The 17949-nt window shown below is 52.2% G+C and overlaps 7 protein-coding genes across 7 annotated transcripts; 6 read left to right on the top strand and 1 right to left on the bottom strand.

Annotated features, from left to right (window-relative positions):
- Positions 1 to 214: 214 nt before the first annotated feature.
- On the top strand, positions 215 to 2104 carry BKA58DRAFT_144909 (transmembrane amino acid transporter protein-domain-containing protein). Its single transcript, XM_046164666.1, has 2 exons — positions 215 to 1454; positions 1506 to 2104. The coding sequence occupies exons 1-2, from the start codon at positions 405 to 407 to the stop codon at positions 1911 to 1913; spliced, it is 1458 nt and encodes a 485-aa protein (XP_046025985.1). The 5' UTR covers positions 215 to 404; the 3' UTR covers positions 1914 to 2104.
- Positions 2105 to 2831: 727 nt separating this feature from the next.
- BKA58DRAFT_336383 (Alpha/Beta hydrolase protein) lies at positions 2832 to 4991 on the top strand. The gene is made up of 4 exons (XM_046168254.1): positions 2832 to 3309; positions 3358 to 3393; positions 3455 to 3779; positions 3830 to 4991. Exons 1-4 carry the CDS (start codon positions 3067 to 3069, stop codon positions 4909 to 4911), a joined length of 1686 nt encoding a protein of 561 aa, XP_046025984.1. The 5' UTR covers positions 2832 to 3066; the 3' UTR covers positions 4912 to 4991.
- Positions 4992 to 5562: 571 nt separating this feature from the next.
- On the top strand, positions 5563 to 6977 carry BKA58DRAFT_381940 (RTA1 like protein-domain-containing protein). Its single transcript, XM_046170058.1, has 3 exons — positions 5563 to 5946; positions 6004 to 6252; positions 6305 to 6977. The coding sequence occupies exons 1-3, from the start codon at positions 5667 to 5669 to the stop codon at positions 6733 to 6735; spliced, it is 960 nt and encodes a 319-aa protein (XP_046025983.1). The 5' UTR covers positions 5563 to 5666; the 3' UTR covers positions 6736 to 6977.
- Positions 6895 to 8867, top strand: BKA58DRAFT_144888 (uncharacterized protein). Its single transcript, XM_046164665.1, has 3 exons — positions 6895 to 7595; positions 7643 to 8032; positions 8094 to 8867. The coding sequence occupies exons 1-3, from the start codon at positions 7053 to 7055 to the stop codon at positions 8673 to 8675; spliced, it is 1515 nt and encodes a 504-aa protein (XP_046025982.1). The 5' UTR covers positions 6895 to 7052; the 3' UTR covers positions 8676 to 8867.
- Positions 8868 to 9045: 178 nt separating this feature from the next.
- On the bottom strand, positions 9046 to 14041 carry BKA58DRAFT_313451 (CoA-transferase family III domain-containing protein; the record flags this gene model as incomplete). The annotated part of the gene is made up of 12 exons (XM_046167430.1): positions 9046 to 9876; positions 9926 to 10531; positions 10600 to 10839; positions 10899 to 11222; positions 12319 to 12521; positions 12579 to 12626; positions 12673 to 13181; positions 13235 to 13482; positions 13532 to 13614; positions 13665 to 13702; positions 13778 to 13809; positions 13859 to 14041. The coding sequence occupies 12 exons, from the start codon at positions 14039 to 14041 to the stop codon at positions 9046 to 9048; spliced, it is 3345 nt and encodes a 1114-aa protein (XP_046025981.1).
- Positions 14042 to 14202: 161 nt separating this feature from the next.
- BKA58DRAFT_438512 (uncharacterized protein) lies at positions 14203 to 15011 on the top strand (the record flags this gene model as incomplete). Its single annotated transcript, XM_046173594.1, has 3 exons — positions 14203 to 14233; positions 14285 to 14407; positions 14455 to 15011. 3 exons carry the CDS (start codon positions 14203 to 14205, stop codon positions 15009 to 15011), a joined length of 711 nt encoding a protein of 236 aa, XP_046025980.1.
- A 1044-nt stretch (positions 15012 to 16055) lies between these two features.
- BKA58DRAFT_314283 (uncharacterized protein) lies at positions 16056 to 17886 on the top strand (the record flags this gene model as incomplete). Its single annotated transcript, XM_046167472.1, has 4 exons — positions 16056 to 16492; positions 16541 to 17301; positions 17350 to 17461; positions 17508 to 17886. The coding sequence occupies 4 exons, from the start codon at positions 16056 to 16058 to the stop codon at positions 17884 to 17886; spliced, it is 1689 nt and encodes a 562-aa protein (XP_046025979.1).
- Between the last annotated feature and the right edge of the window lie 63 nt (positions 17887 to 17949).

The raw sequence follows: 17949 nt of genomic DNA, 5'->3' as shown, positions 1-17949 counted from the left end.
ACTATTACTCACGATGACCCACACTTCTCATCAAAGTTCAGGACCCTTTCTGCACTGGCACTTTGCAGCGAGTATGTTTTCTGATGCCTATGCCGCATGTAGCCTCCTCGTGCTCATTCCCCACAAACTGCACTCCGCTATGGCAGGCTTGACAGCGGATCCATTGGAGGTGCGTCATGTTACCCAGGAATCAAGTCAATATGTGCATTAGTCGCCGGGAGGCGATCACCCAGGATCTGCTCGGCCACTAGCACACATTACGTCCTAGGATGATGACCCAGAGGTCCGATACAGGAGGCGTGGAGGTTCAAAAGACCCAGCGTCGCCGCTCCTCGCTACCGAGCCACATTTCGTTCATTGCATTTTGAGACCCTGTAACACGTTGTTACGGTCAAACTTCAACCATGGGTCTAAAAGCCTTCCTCAAGAAAGAGCACAAAACGCCTTCCAACGGCGATGTTGCTTCTCACACGACCGCATCGGATAAAGACGATATGGAGGCATTCGGACACAACACCGACATAACGACGGGATGGACAGGCGATGGATTTGCCGGAGCAACCGAGTATCCAAATGCTCCGGGAGAGAACTACCGTACACTGGGCCGATGGCGAGCTTGCGTGATCCTGATCACGATCGAAGTCGGAATCGGAATCCTCAGCTTGCCCTCCGCTTTAAAGACGCTCGGCCTGATCCCTGGAATTATCGCGATCCTCGGATTCGGTGGTCTGACGACCTATTGCGGTTACATCCTTCTCCAGTTTTACAGGAAATATCCTATGGTTACCAATCTGGTAGACTGCGCGTTGTACGTCGGAGGCAAGCCATTCGAGTGTTTCCTTGGAATCGCTTTCGTTTTCAACCTCGTTCTTATCTGCGCTTCGGCCAACATCACTTTGTCGGTCGCACTCAACACGCTTTCGCGCCACGCCCTCTGCACGGTAGCTTTCTTAGCTTTCCCTCATATTCTCTGTTGGCTGCTCTGTATTCCACGAAAGCTATCTTTTGCAGCCGCAGCTAGCTGGGTCTGCACAATTTCCATCGTAGCTGCAGTTCTGATCGTCATGATCGCGCTTGGTGTTGGTGGACCACAAGCTCCGCCAGGTTTCGAGGCCAAGATAGTTCTGGTCGGAAAGCCTAGCTTTGTCGAGGCTGTCAATGCTCTGCTCAATGTCGCCTTTGCTTTCGCGGGAAATCAAAGCTTCATCAGCGTTATGGCCGAAATGAGAGACCCATCCAAGGACTTTGCCCCTGCTCTCTTTATGCAGAAGTCATTCGAGGTCGTCATCTACATCGTGGTCGCTTGTGTCATCTACGGTCTGGCAGGCGATGCGGTTACATCTCCTGCGCTTGGTTCTGCGCCAGAGTTGACAGCTAAGATTGCTTACGGCATTCTTATTCCTTCTGTACTGGGAACCGGCCTGATCATCGGTATTACTGCCATCAAGTTCATGGTACGATCTCTTCTCCTGTGTAAAAGAAGAAAAAAGCTGACGTAAATGTAGTACATCACTATCATGCGTAACATGAAGCCCGAGGCTGTCAACGTACACAACGCCTTCACCTGGACCCTTTGGGTTGGACTCGGTGCCCTCTTCTGGATCGTCTCTTTTGTCATCTCCAACGCGATACCCATCTTCTCCTCCATCCTCAACATTTCGTCTGCCATCTTCATCTCCTGGTTCACTTTCGGGCTCACGAGTATATTCTGGCTGCATCTAAACTGGAAGACGCAATGGAGTTCACCAAGGAAGAAGGCTGTAGCGGCTGTCAACTACGCTATCATGATGGTGACTGTTTTCCTGATGATAGGAGGACTATACACATCATTGAAGGCGCTCATTGACATCTACAATGATCCCAATAGCACTCTGAACGGACCGTTCACTTGCGCGGATAATAGTATATTCTAGATGATATCACGTAGTCGAAACGATAGTTTATCACTTCACGCCCAAGTGCTCACTACACACGATCAACGGCGACTTCTTTCCAGCCTGACTTCTTGTGCAATGGAGTTCAACTCGAGGAAACTCCCTGCGACGAACTATGCTTCGAAAGAAGCAACAGCCGCCCGCAGAGTGGAGGTGTAGGTGGTTGTGGCCCTAGGCCCTGCCCCAGAATAATTGGGCTGGCGGAGCCCCCACCTCTTAGCATGCGTTGGTTGTCAAGAACCAATGATGGCCAGTTCAATCAGAACGCCGCATATTTATCTGCCTAGGTCAAGTCTCGCGGATGGCAGACCGAATGGAGTTGTCGCGGCGACAAAATTCTCACACCCCGAAATGAAGAGAAAGGGCTAGGACAGTTGTGGTGAGGCCGATTTGGGGTGAATCGCGATGTGCACCACAATTACCAATACTACCGAGTAAGGAACCTTGGCGATAGGACAGAAAGCTGAGTCGGTGGAAGAGCCTCATGAAGCGGATTCCTGTCCCGGTGGTAGAATGCCGTAGTGCCTCCGATGGAATTGCCGAATGCTTCTTGATACCTTTGTCTAGTACATCCATCTTAGCAGTACCCATTGCACATTTAGTACGTGCGGTTCTACTCAATACTATGAAAGTAACCTAAAGATCTCATACTTCATATGCAATAATCAAGATGAAGAGGGAAGGACTTCTGGATGCCAAAATACCGGGGAAAGTCTGAGCCCCAGACTAAGAAATGCCGTTGGGGTTTGCCTTTCCTGCACCCCACAGCATCGTCCAGATTGCCACGCTAGGAGACATCTAGAGGTCTGCGGGTAAACATCGGGCATGGATCTATCCAATGGCAGACCCGGTCGTGCACGCTTCTCCACCTCCCGAGAAAACCAACGAGCGTCACGATGTCATGATCCCCGCAAAACTCCATCCTCGGTTCGGACCATTTTCATTTTTGGCGTGCAAAACCGTCATACCCCGGATTCAAGGACGGAGCGGCAGATGTCTAGTCGCGCTGGTCGACACGAACTTTATCCCCCGAGACGAGGCTGCCGAGCGACAGCGAGCTAAAGCTTGTGACTATAAAGCATGGCTGAGGTTACCGATTGCTTGGGCTTGATCCCATCTGCCATCGCCTGCCATGTTGCGCAATTCTCTAGCCGCCGCGCTGTTTCTCGGCCTAGCAGCTTCCGAAGCTGCTACGCCCACTGCTCAGACGAAGAACGGAACATACGTTGGCACACACTCTGCCGAGTATGATCAGGACTTCTTCTTGGGCATCCCGTATGCTCAACCGCCTGTTGGGAATCTCCGCTTCAGAACCCCTGTCAGCCTCAATGCTACATGGGATGAGGCAAAGCCGGCGACGCAGTACTCTCCTGAGGTACATAACTCTGTCTATTATATACGATATGGCTAACAGAGCTTGCAGTGCTACGGATACGGGTCTGATCAATGGAACTACCCGGTAAGTTTCGAATAAGCCATATAGCCATCTCGCATGCACTGACCTTGTTTCCTCATTCTAGATATCGGAAGACTGTCTGTACCTGAACGTCATCCGTCCAGCAGGATGCAGTGCAGAGGACAAGCTTCCAGTTGCATTCTGGATCCATGGAGGCGGCTTCTTCCAAGGAGGAGGTGTCGATCAGCGCTACAACATGTCCTTCACCGTGGACAACGCTCAAAAGATTGGAAAGCCCATCATTGCTGTTACCATCAACTACCGACTATCTGCCTGGGGCTTCCTGAGTGGAAGCGAAGAAGTCAGGGACACCGGGAACCTCAATCTCGGTTTGAGGGATCAACGTCTCGCACTGCAATGGGTGCAGGAGAACATTGAAGCTTTCGGAGGTATGTTTTGCTATTGGAATACTTGAAGCACAAGAATTGACAGGAAATAGGTGATCCAGAGAAAGTTACCATCTACGGTGAGAGTGCTGGTGGAGCTTCCGTTGGCTTCCACTTGACAGCCTACAGTGGACGCGATGACAAGCTCTTCCGTGGTGCCATCATGCAGAGCGGCAACCCTATCGCCTTCCGTTCTCTCCCGGACCCAGCAGAAGGCTACGCCGACATGTACAACGAACTCACTCGCCGAACAAACTGCGCAAACACCACCAGCCCGCTCGAATGTCTCCGTCAGCTGCCCGCAGAGCAGCTCAACACTGCGCTTAACACGACGACCCCAACCTTCAACATCACGGAATTCATGCCTTGTCTGGATGGCGACTTCATCCAGAAGCGCACTTCTCTCCAGCTCGACGCAGGCGAGTTCGTTCATGTCCCAATCATCTCGGGTGCCAACTCGGATGAGGGCTCAGCCTTTAGCCCGGCGCCTGTGAACTCCACCGAAGATCTTCGTACCTTCATCATGGCAAGCGGAGTTCCCGCCAACTTGACAGAGCAACTCCTCGTAGCGTACCCTAACGATCCTACCGTCAACGTGATCGAAAGCTTGGGTAACCTCACCCTGGGCCCGGAATGGGGACCACAGTATCGTCGCTCAGCCTCATACTTTGGTGATCAGGTCTTTATCGCCAACCGCAGATTGACCTGCGAGACATGGGCCGCCGCCAACGTGTCGGCATACTGCTACCGCTTCAACGCCATTCCGGCTGGCCTTCCTGCCGCAGTCGGTGTCACACATTTCCAAGAAGTCTCGTTCGTGTTCCTCAACCTAAATGGTGTCGGCTACCTACCTGCTGCCACCCCTCCGTTCGAGAATAAGACGGAGAACTACCGCGATCTTTCCAGGTTCATGAACAGCAACTGGGTCAGCTTCATCCACGACCTTGATCCTAACGCATGGAGGGAGACGTATGACTACAACGGAACGGAGGCCATGTGGGCTCGGTACGACAATGCCAACCCAATGGACATGGTTTTCGACGCCAACGTCACGAGTTACTTGGAGCCCGACACATACAGAAAGGAGGGTATGGCACTGATCAATGCTCATAACTCCGATGTTTTCGGGCGATGAACAGTCGCAAGCTCGAGTACATAGCAATCGCTTCACATAACTATACATGAACACCTCGAATTCAAAATGATTTGAGACCCTATCTTACTATTTCCCAATGCTGTTGAAATCTATCCGCCATATTCTCACATGGAATAGCGGGTCATCTTAACGTGAAAGCCATTGGTCACCTACACTGACGAATATGCATTACTTTGGTTAGATTGTACGAAGAAGGTGTTGGTCGTCTCGCCTGCCGCCCTATTAGAGATTAGCAGCATGTCAAGCCTCAGCCTTGGCTATAGAGCGGAAAGTTGACCAACGTAAGCTGACCTGAGACGGGCGAAAGTTGCTTCGTCTGCGCCACGGCCCGCAAGGCCTCCCGCCCCTAAGGCAACATGCGAATTCCGCTCAGCCATCATTCCTCTAGGCAGAACCGGAGCTTTGTGCGATGATCATCCTGAAAGTGGAGCAAGGATTCCTGCGACATACGCCCTGCGTCGCGATATGGTCCATGTTTGGAATATGTGACGTATACATGCGACTCCTGATTTAGAATTGCAACCAGTGCGCAGAGAGACAGCGGTGATAGAGTAGATAGCCAAAGGGCAGTGCAAGCCACCAAGTTGATAATCTGTGAATCTGAAGCTGTACATATATGGGCAGATGAGTGTGTCTTTAAGGCATGCTCATTTGCAACTATTGCTTGATATATACAACAATTTAACAAGAAAAGCCTACCTGTACATCGACGCCTACATTCCAACACAATTACAATGGGCGACACCGAATTCTGCATTGATATCTCGCCTGAATGTCCGGTTGAAGCCACAATCTACGGGTACACACCAAATCTCGCCGCCAACACGTTTTTCGCGGGTTTCTTCGGTCTTGCCCTCATCGCTCAGCTTTACTTTGGTATCCGCCACAAGACATGGACTTACATGATCGGCGTTGGACTGGGATGTTTGGCTGAATGCCTTGGGTATGTTGGCAGGGTGCTGCTCAACAGGAATCCTTGGAGTGAAACTGGATTCACAATCCAGATTGTCATGCGTAAGTAATTATGCCCTTTGCACTGGGGAAGAACCCATTGCTAACAGTTGATGGTAGTCATCTTTGCGCCCGCCTTCTTGGCTGCTGGTATCTATTTGACACTGAAACATGTGGTCATCCAGTTTGGCGAAGAGTGGAGCAGAGTCAGACCGAGTTGGTACACGTATATCTTCATCGCTTGTGACATTTCTTCGTTAGTTATGCAGAGTGCGGGTGGAGCGCTCGCGGCCACGGCAGACCCGGGAGAGAGCATCGGAGACGTCGGGACAGATCTCATGATTGCGGGTATCATCTGGCAGGTTGTCGGTAAGTTTGAAATCCCATACTCTCTTGTACAATTCAGCTGACAGCCAAATAGTACTTGCTATATTCGGCCTACTCGTACTGGAGTACAGCTTCCGCACCTACCGCCGACGCGATCACCTCTCCGCTTCGGCGCTCACACTCTGGTCAAACCGACGCTTCCGATTCTTCTGCGGTGCTGTTGTAGTCGCATACACCGCTATATTTGTTCGATGCGTGTACCGCATACCCGAGTTACTCGGAGGCTGGGGAGGTGAACTTATGCGCAACGAGCTTGAGTTCATCATACTAGAGGGTGCGATGATCGCGATTACGGTGGCGGCGCAAACCGTATTTCACCCGGGACTGTGCTTCCCTGCGCTGGGCAATACCATAGGCAAGCAGAAGTACGTCAAGGCTGGTAAATCGGAATCGGAGATTGAAATGATGATGCCAGGCGAGACGGCATCTAGGAGGGATATAGCGTACGAGGCTTCTAGGGCATAGTTTGAGACTGGAGGAGGGGAGACGATGACCGTTCTGTAGTCCGACGTGAAGATGGAGTTGTGTTAGGATCCGGCGCAAACCATACAGGCGAATAGCATGTTTCTCTAGAATTAGATGGATGCTTTAGATGGTGTACATGGGAGCAAGGGCGACCAGTGATGCAATGCGCTTTCTTACTCGTTAGCGTCAAGCTAGGCTAGAACCGCGGCCTCTCACGAATTGATTGTCAACTTGCAGCATGCCATCTATCTGCTCCACAAACATAATCGCGTCATTCTTAGCTACGTAGCTACAGTCGCGGGGCTTACTAGAGCAGGATGAACCCGCCCAACCCGCCAAACGACGAATCTAGCGCTGGCAATGGCGCGCCAACTGCGATCGGCGGCGCAGCCACCATGTCCGCACCTCCGCTTCCACATGCAGAACCGCAGTCGACAACACCCACTGCATGGTCGTCGCAAATGTCTACCTTTCCTACAAATAGCGGCGCTGCTGGAGGCCCAAACTTCGCCCAGTACTCGGCATCTACGGCAGCGATTCTCGAACGCCTCCAAGGGAAGAACGGCCATGCCGCCGGAAGTGCTGCCTTTGAGGCGAAGCGGGCAGAGATCTTGCAGAGTTACGTTACCAGCGACAAATTGCCGACGCCCCCGCCAGCGGCGAGTACGGGACGTAGAGGAAGAGGGGGAAGAGTTAGCACACCAAGTGGACTGAAGACGGAAGTTGGCGCATCACCGTCGGGTCCTTCCTCTGGTCGCGGATCTGGAAGAGGGCGCGGAAGGGCACGGGGTCGCGGTCGCGGAGGACGTGGGGGTAGAGGCGGCAAGCGGAAGCGGTCCGAGAGTGACGAGGAGAGCAATGTCAGTCGCTGTGGTGTGCTCTGCGACTGTGTGCTGACATGATGTAGAACGACAACGACGACTCGGACGTCTCAGACTCGTACACACCACTACCCACACAAACCAAGTCCGGCCGAAGCGTCAACAAGCCCGTCACATTCGTACCCGTCATTCCAGAGCCAGCCAAGGGGGTGAAGCGGAGGAAGTCTACCAAGACGCTACTTGCTGCAAAGTGCAAGACCTGTCACCGAGAGACCGATCCGTCGAACAACCGGATAGTATTCTGTGATGCGTGTAGTACCGCATATCACCAGTACTGCCATAACCCGCCCATCGACAACGAGGTCGTCACAGTGCTGGAGAAGGAATGGCTGTGTGGACCATGTATACGGGCCAAACAGACTGTTGTAGAAGGCGCACAGGATCTGATCGCTGCGGAGGATCTGACTATAGATGAGGTACATCCACGCAATCGCTTAACGGCATCTTTGCTAGGACTTTGTGTACTAACTCCAGCAGAAACGTGCATACTTCAACACCCTGCCACAACACCAACTGGTTGGCCTCCTCCTAACCGCTACGATCCGACACCCAGAACTGCCCATATTCCCTCCAAACGTAAAGAGCCTCATACCCGAGACCGCAGCCATCAAGTCAGAAACACCACAACAACAGCCCTTAACCACACAACACTACACCAACTACCAACCCCCACCATCCTTTAATCTCGGGCAAATATCCTCGACTCCAAACGGCCACGCAACAACGAGCCACACACCACAGTTCTCATCACATTCGCACTCCGAGATGGATGCTGCAGAAGCACAACTCCTCGGCGAGAGCAGCCACCAGCCGCGCACAACGATAGATCTGGCAGGCAACCAGTACGAAGAAGACGACGGCTACGACACCGACCCCCCAGCACACTACCCCAAAGCTGGCAACGGTCTCGCACGAACACTACGGCCAGAGAGCGAAGATCTTAATTGGCTCGTCGACGACAACTTTGAGGTATTCAGCCATAGTTACCAGGGGGACGGGACGGGACTGGGTGCTGATGGCACGCTGGATGGTATGGGAGATGGACAGAAAGTAGTTTAGAATGCTGCTGGAGAAGGCTCTGCTAAGGATACTGGTGATGATGAGCTGTCGGATATGGATAGCGAGGATGTGGAGCGCTTGGTTGCTTTCACCAAAGGGAAAGGGCAACCTTCACCAAGGGACCTTTTGACGAAGCGAAAGTAAAGCTCGAGAAGCATGCATACAGTAATACAATTAAGTGTTATGGTCAATAACCTTGCAATCGAATTGCTAAGGTGAAAGAAGGCTCCTTTGTATTATCCAGGAAAATTAAACAGAAAGCGTGGTATCTCGAGAAGTATAGCTAAGCAAGAACCGGGCCTGAAACGGCCACATTAAACCAAACGCCAACCCGTGCATAACCTCGTTACGAAGCCATCAACGTCGTCACTCATTCATCGTCGATGCCATATCCACCCAACGTGCTTTCAGGATCTTGCCACTTCTTGCTCTTCAGAATCCTCATCTTCTTGATCGGACTCGCAGATCGCTGCATCGTCTCGCGCTCACTGGCCTCTAATCTGGCCCGCAGCATCTCGTTTTCTCGCTCCAGTTCGTCGACCCTGTCGCGGAGTTCTGGGTCTGGGTCTTCGTACACCTTGATCTCTTGCTTCATCTGCGCCTTGGTCGCTCGGATGACGACGTCGATCTTGGAATCGATGTGTGCTTGCTGGTTGTCTTGTTCGTTGTCTAGTGCCGTCTGCCATCTTCGGCGTTCTTGTTCGACCGCAGCTTCCATCTCGAGATAGCATTCGTCGCGGATCTCTTGCTCGAGATCTACCATGTGATCTTCGGCTGCGGCCCAGGAAGATTCAGCTGCTTTCCTGCGAGCTGTCTCCTCAGTGAGGCGCAGAGCAAAGATTTCGATTTCCGAGGTAAGGCGTGCGATTTCGGCGTTGGCATATTCAAGCTCTTCCATTACAACCGAGGGCGTTGTGCGGCCTGAAGGGGTCGCGCGTCCCGAGGAGGCTGTACCAGGGCGCTTGAGAGGTACACCGATTGTGTCAGAGGTAGATGGCACTCGTGGAACGGTAACCTCGCGAGCGAGAGCGGAGTAGCGGAGGATCTGCGATGTGGCGTTGTAGTCGCCTTTGGGATCTGCTGTTACGACCATGATAGACTTCTGAGGCTGACGATGCGACTGTGCTTGACGAGCGGAGGCAGGGAACGAGTTTGAAAAGAGGAGCTCGGTGAGTTTGCATTGGCGGAAGGGCACAATGTTCTGAGATCATGTTAGTTGAAGAAATGACGAGATGGGCGAGTACACGCACCCTTGAGCCGCCTTGGTTGTCAGACTGCATCTGCATACACTGACCCAAGTACATGAGGGACTCATTGATCTTGCCAGCTTCCGCAAGCGTCTCACCGGCGGTCTTAGCATTTCGGGCACGTTCCGATCCTGCCAGGTCGACTATAGTGAGGTTACTGCTGGACCATGGACCTTGGCGTTCTGCGTCTCTCTTCTTGATCTCAATGTGGAAGAAGCCATGACTCCGTGAGCTCACAGCATTGCTTCCAGTGCCAGTTACCTTGCGCTCCATGAGACCTGTTTCCAGCACCATCATAGCTTCCTCGAAGCTTCCACAGATGATCTTGGTAAGACCGGCGACAACCTTCCGGTCTGGGCTCTTCTCGGTGCTCTTGAAGAGGAGCGCCCTGCGTTTGATGTTTGGCTGCTTGTTCTTTGTGGCGTTTCCGCTCAACAGGTCGAAGATGCGGTCGTTGTAGACTTCGTACATTGACATGACAATTGCGTATTCTGCGCTCGGGTCTGTGGGTATCTGAATATCGGCGACCGAAGGGGATTGTGGGAGTGTTGACGGGCGTGGCATCTTGTTTGACTTGTATGTGCTTCCTGTGGAGAATATACTACAATCCTGTTTCGCTCGTTAGCCTGAGTTCCTCAAGTTCTTCATTCTCCAGTATCAAATTGGGTTGGACTTACTGCCACAGGGGTTTGCGCTCGTGAATAGCGTCCCGACTGGTTGTTTTCGCCATACATAGATTCGATGTATGCGGTCGCAGTAAACATTTGCGCTTCTGACACATCTGCGTTTGCGAGCGACGAGAACGCCGGGGCACCATAGAAGGATTGTACGAGCTGCTCGTCGCATGCTTGGAAAATGACGTCCAGTGTCATCTGAACGAGGCCGCGCTGGGATTTGGTGCCAAGGATCGTGTGACTCTGTGGTCGCATTAACATCTAACATGCAGACTTGCAGGCTCCGTTCAAGAGTTGCATACCTTTCCAGAGCCAGTGCAACCCAGCGTTGCAAGAAGTCCATCTCGGCCGTGGTGGCCCGGTGCGCCCATGACTCCCTCAATCATAGGAACCACACCAGTGCCCTTGAACAGATCCATTTGCCGCGCATCTTCCTCGAAGACTTGCGTGAAGGCAAACCGTTCAACAGCACGCTTGCGTTTGTCTTGCGTAGGCGGTTGTATCGTTATATGTGTTGGATGAGGGTTCTCGCTCTCTTCAACGCTGAGGAAGCGCGCACTTCCCGAGTTGGAGGGGCGCAGGCGCAGAAAGACATCGAACAGCGAACTCGAGGGTCGTGGTGGAGGCTCCATTATGACTATGTTTTGTTTCTGATTTGGCGATGCAGTCAAAATGTCAGTCGGCGTTGGTGTACCAGATGCATGTGGAACCGCTCGTGCACGCGCCCGTGTCGGTCAACATGGCCAGAACGCCGTTGCCCTGGACAACCGTCGCGTCGCCCATGACACGCTGTGACGTAACCCATGCGATGGCGCGCGGGGATGCGGAGTACAAACAAGCTCGTTCTTAGTGTCAACCTACTCTACTTTACAATCTGCTAGCTTACGGACTTAAAATAGTGCAAATACATTGCTTCCAATATGAACAACCTTCCCGCCGAAATTCTCCTCTGCATCGCTGAATCCAGCACCACCCTGCATGCTCAAGTACAGACGCATCTCGCGTGGATTCAAGTAAGCTGTCGACGACAAATGCAAATCTCATGCTTTCTACCTGCTGCACCAGAGACACTGTCCGACAGCAGTTGACGACGCACTACTTGCTATCCGCCTGAAGCGTATACCTGTATCTGCTGGTATTGGCCTACTTGTCTACCAACATGCATTGTCTGACGAATAATCAATATGCCTTCCCTAGCGGCGCCGAGCTTTAATCTATTGACATGGACTACGAATGGCCAAAGCCCCAGACTGAAGCCATTATCCGGTCACACTTCCGCAACTTCGTCTTCGCAGCTTTTGAAAGTACACGGAATCAGGGCTAATCGGACATGGCATAACGAACCAGCACACGGGTATCACGTTGCGTCTCGCTTCAACCCGATCCAGCCTGAACTCACCAATTCAACTATCGCCTATCGCCGGCCGCTTCAAGTTTCGATCTGGTCTGAGCCACAGGTCATCATCGACAGTTGGGCACGTGATAATGCTTTTTCGGTGGTGTTAAAAGATCTCAGGAAGAAAAAACGTCACTTCCATCCAGTCCTTGTAGAACTTATGGGCGAGGATGACGATTTCAATGCTTTTGGCAGGATACTTAGGGCCGGACTCAAGAGCAAATTTGGCCTAGCGTATAGTCCTCAAGAGGTGGAATTTTTAGATATTGACTTTGCTATATTGGACCCAAGACCTGAGCTGGAGCAGTGGGTATAGGCTATGCAACAACTCCTTCATTGCGTAAATTGGCCACTTCTTCCTTACTCATACTCAATGTATCACCAAGTATCTCGTCCGTATGCTGGCCTAGTGTGGGCGGAGGTAGTCGTATGCCTGGAGTCGAGTCTGACCATTTCACAGGTGTGTTGACTAGTTTGATCGGTCCGCACGCCGGGTGCTCAATCTCTTTGACCATGTTTCTTGCGAGGACTACTCCAGATTAGTATCAATAAGAAACACCTGTTCCGGCAGAGATAATATGCATACCGTGTTCGTGGCTCAATGTATCCTGCACGTCGTTGATAGCAGCGTACGCTGAAGTTGTTAGCCAAGAATCACGAGGCACACAATTGGTACTTACGCATTCCACTTCCCTCGAGCACGTCGAGCAATTCCTGCGTAGTCTTCTTCTTCGTCTCCGTTTCAATCAAATTCTCTAGCTCGTCTCTATGCTGAACCCTCAACGCGTTCGTTTTGAACCTCTCATCCAGAATCCATTCAGGCCTTTCCAACCTGTTGCACAGCACTCCATACAACCTGTCATTTCCACCTCCGAGCAGGATATCTCCATCCGCTGTTTTGAACGCCTTGTATGGTACGATAGATGGATGTGAAGTTCCCCAGCGTCCAGTGTCACGTTTTCCGCTAATGAGAGTGGAGCTGGCAATATTCGCCAAGGTGGCAACTTGGCAGTCTGATAGCGCGACGTCGATGTGTTGGCCCTTGGAGTTGGGGTTTCTGAGGCGCCGGAAGAGAGCTGCCATGATGGAATTGGAGGTGTAGAGACCGGTTGTTAGATCGGTTACTGCTACGCCGACCTTGACGGGTGGGCCATCGCGGGTTCCAGTTATGTGCATTAGGCCAAATTCACTAGGGGATGTTAGTGTTGATATGATGATAGAAAGATGAGTCGAGAGATGTACGCTTCGACCATGACGTCGTAACCTGCTCTGTTTCTGTAGGGGCCTGTCTGGCCGTAACCCGTGATACTGGCGTAGATGATGCCGGGGTTGATCTTTGACACAGTATCATAGTCCATCGCGTACTTTGCTAGAGAGCCTGGGAGGTAGTTCTCGACAAGAACATCGCATTCTTTGACTAAACGATGCAGGATGTCTACACCGGCAGGGTGCTGGAATGACAGGCCTATCGATCGTTTATTGCGGTTGACCTATTCTTAGTGAGTCTTAGAGGAGCTGTGAGAACGATTGTTGACTAACACCCAAGTAGTAGGCACTCTCTCCTGGTCCCTCTTGGTTGTCGGTGTACTTCGCGTAAGGCGGTCCCCATGCTCGTGTGTCGTCTAGGCAGATTAGTTGGGCCAAAAAGCAAGTTGCAAAACACCCTGCTCACCTCCTCTTGTTGGATGCTCAATCTTGATCACATCTGCTCTAACACGATGTCAATGTCGGAACCTTTGACTGCGCCAACCTCTGTTGGTCCATACAGGGTCATCCATCGCATACCCAAGGTCGCCCAATATCTGCGTGCAATATGGCTACTGGAAGTTAGTTGAGTTTCCTGCGAGCTTGACATTCGTGACTCACTCCAGCAAGTACTCTTGTCATGTCAAGCACTTTGATGCCGGCTAGAGGCAGGTTAGATGCATCTGCATTCGATGCCTCAGTTGCTAGCCGTCGAACATGGCCACATCGCGCCCAATTGGACCGTGAACTTGACAAAGTTGCCTGGAAAGCGCGTTTTGAGCTTCTCAGCAGCATGTTTGCCATTTCGATGTGGTGTACGTAGGATCGCGACATGTGCCGGGTAACGGAATGCTTCCACGGCATACCTATTCCCGACGATGGGCTAGCTCCAGTTCGGTGATCCGAGGCTCATCGTTAGCTGCAGAACCCCACCAAGTTTCTCTCTCCAATTACCCACCCCCACCATGTTTACTGGTCTCGTTGAAACCATTGGCAGTAAGCTACAATGAATTGTCTTTTCTGCGCGGCTCGGCTGACGATGGCTAGCTGTTGCCGCCCTTGAGAAGCTCGACCAGACGGCCTCGGGAGGCGGCGGCACATCGTTGACCATCTCCGGATGCGAGGACATACTGGGTGACGCCCATCTGGGCGACAGCATCAGCGTCAATGGTATGTAGGCACTACCATGACAGTTGCATATTGTCTAATCCAGCTAGGCACCTGTCTCACCGTCACGGAATTCACCAAGTCATCATTCAAGATTGGATGCGCTCCCGAAACCCTCCGGCGGACAAACTTGGGGTCGCTGAAGGAGGGCTCCAAGGTCAACCTAGAGCGCGCTGTCTCTGCCAACACGCGTATGGGCGGCCACTTCGTACAAGGACATGTCGACACAATCGCCACCATCGAGTCGGTAACGCCCGACGGCAACGCCCTTACCTTCCGCTTCAAGCCTCGCGATACCTCGGTCCTGCGATACATTGTCGAAAAGGGTTACGTCACGATTGACGGTGCCAGCCTGACGGTCACAAAGGTGCAGGATGGTCCTGAGGGCTGGTGGGAGGTCATGTTGATTGCCTACACACAAGAGAAAGTCGTCACGGCAAGCAAGAAGCCGGGCGAGGACGTGAATGTCGAGGTGGACCAGGTCGGCAAATACGTCGAGAAGAGCGTAGCCGGATACTTTGAAGGGGCGTCAAATGGAGAATTCGCGATACTAGAGAAGATGGTTTCGAAGCTGGTGGACGAGAGGCTGAAGGCTCATGGGAAGTGATGGACGCATGCTGGATCATCTCGCCAAGATCGAGGGTTTGCCGTCAATGCCGTAGAAGTCATTGCCCCACATTAGTAACCAACCAAAACAAATCATTCAACTTCAGTTATATGGCTGCCTCGAAAGGGGCTCATGGGTGAGACTTGCAGCCCCATTGCGGTGGTGGCTTGGACAGAGTGAGGCGCAGCCTTGGTCCCGTCCAATACATATATATCTACATGTCTATCCCATCGTTTCCAAAAGACACTTCCTTCCATTTCACACATACCCATTAGAGGGCGAGCAGATTGCTATTTACGATCTAAGGCTGGTCATTGATGCTTAGTTCAAGCGTGGCGGCTCTCACATCGATCCTCTCATGGTTGACAGTTGTCAAGAGGCATATCATCGCACAATTCGGAGTGGCGGCTTCGAATGTCTCCTCAACCGTTGAACAATCATTGCTTACATTGCAGGACTAGTCCATGCTATAGTGGAGAGAGTTAGGCAGAACACCATGCCGCGGCGCCGACATGCAGACCAACGATGTCATTAGGCCGAAAGCTCTCGACATTTCGATACTTTTTGTGCTGCGAGCCGGTACGATAGGAATGATCTTCCACTGACAGCGCAGACGTGCAGCTATCGGGGTGGCGCCTCCGGCTGTCCAGAACAGCGTCTTGCCCAGCGGTGCAGCGCAATTGCATGCAGCAGGCTGGCCGACACTAACAGACTCTAACTCTAGAAGATTGGGGGCCAAACTGATTGAACAGAAAAATTGTGTGAATGAGGAAGCGAAGACCGCGGGTTACATGCAGGGCTTGGTAAGGGATTCTGTCGGCATAGGTCATTGGCTTTTCTCACCGGCGTGCTGCTGCATAAACACGTCAAGAGCCGACCCTCCTCAAGCGCGCATGCCACCAGACGTCTACCCCAGACGCTCATCTCGTAGCGCCATCGCTTGAGCGATTTCTCTTCCCTTTCCCCGCCGATTTCCAGGCGTCTAAGGCATGCGCTGCTACTAAATCTTTTCCTTCGGCTATCTATCCCTGGTACGCACCTGTCATGGACTGGCGACTACTCGACTACGCCAAGGAAGCTGAGGAGACCGCAACGGGCCTACTCTCCTTCGAGAGCGAGATCCCTCAATATCGCAAAGACGTCAGGAGCCATATCGCAGAGTTGTTTGCCATATCGCACGCTCTACTTGAGCTGAACGAGGCGCTGGAGTCGTCCCGCTATGGCAGATATGCAGGCTTCATACGAACGGATCTTGAGGTTTGCCTCCCGAGCTTAGGACACACACTTGATGATGTGCAAGACATCTTCACAAGGTCCAAGAAGAGCAGACACGCTGCACCTGGTGCTTTCCCCGGTACACCACCGTACGCACTCATCTGGGAAGATGCGCTTACGGATTTCACGGCACAAGGCATGTCCTTACCCAAAAGATTCGAGACTGTTAGAACGTATCTGCAGTGCATGCACGATGCTCTGAAGGGGTAAGTAATAGTAGCGACGTGTTCAACAGGACAGCTGACTGGGTCCAGAAACGAAGATGAGGTCGAATTGGCTAAATTCAAGGTCACATTGTCCAGGTTGCTCAGGAAGCAAAAGCCAACGCCGATTGAATCTTACTTCAGCAAGCTCTCGGTACATGGCAATGGAAAGGGTGGTGCTAGAACACCAAAGCCGCCTTCCCCCAAGGTGTCTAGACCGAAGATACACCAACACCCCACGTATCCGGCATCCCAGTACGGATACCAGCCAGCACCGCTACCGTTACCTCATCGATCTCATATTGCACCAACGTGGGGAGGCATAGGGGACATACCGTATGTTCCACCGCCGGTGCCAGAAATCCCTCAGTCGCCTACGTATTCGTCCGCCTCATCACAGGCGTACTCGAACCAGTCGACGGACTCAGAGCCGGTTGCTCACTGGGCAATGAAGATCTTCGATGGACGCCACGGCTCCACACCATCCCAAAGCCCCTCGGAGCCTACTGAGTGCTTCGGGAGGGATGAACCGAGAGTGATTGAGCTGTTAGACACCGATGGCTTTGAAAAGATCCTAGAACTACCATTCGAGGCAACTAACGTCTGGGTGAGAATATACTGGAGGGCCGACGACAACCGTGCACGGATACTCTTCCTTACTATGGATCACAATGGCAACCGTATGAGGCACCAGATCCCAATCACCGCATTAGCATTACGGCGCGCGGGATCATGCTTGCAGCTCTGTCGCATCAATCGTCAAGATGGTCGACTTGACCTGTGGGCTAGGCTACGCTTCCCTCTATATGAACGTAGGTACGTTTGAGTCGATCCTGCAAACCCCTCTAATGTTCCTTCAGGCATGGTACTTTTCTATTGTACCGCCATAGCTATGAAACGGCAGGACCATACCCCCATTGCAGAGGGTCTCGAGGACGTTTTCCTGCCTGGGGAAACGATCATGTTTGCAGGGTAGGTGATTGTCACTAGCCTCTTGTTCCATGCTGACGTTACTTAGTGAGACTGTTGACGGCAAGTATCTCCACGTCTTCCGCGTCAAATACGATACGGACTCGGGCTGTGTGCGGTTCGAAGCTACTGCTCGTCGCGGGCCTATGAAGGACATACCTATCTGGACTGCATTCGTTACGCCATATGTCGGACGCAGTGACTGGATGAAGCGCGTCGGTCCAGAAACGATCCAGTTTGAGAAGCTGCATCCGTACGTCTTCAGTGACAGCTACAGACTACCCAAAGGTCCCACCGGCAAGTACCGGTTGAGTTTTACTTCGCCAGAAGGTATTCCAATCCCTATCACCTATACGTGTCCGATGCTGACGCATAAAATAGACGCGAAACAGTTCAAAGAAAACTTTTATCGCATGAGGGTCCGTTAGGCTTCTTGAAGAGTTTAACAGAGCACTTCCTTTCGACCAAAATGTACGACATTCCTTGATATA

Source organism: Alternaria rosae (genome assembly GCF_020736505.1).
Source record: "Alternaria rosae strain MPI-PUGE-AT-0040 chromosome Unknown BKA58scaffold_4, whole genome shotgun sequence".
NCBI lineage: Eukaryota > Fungi > Ascomycota > Dothideomycetes > Pleosporales > Pleosporaceae > Alternaria > Alternaria rosae.
Note: the sequence above shows the minus strand (reverse complement) of the source record. Positions and strands in the feature narration are given on the sequence as shown.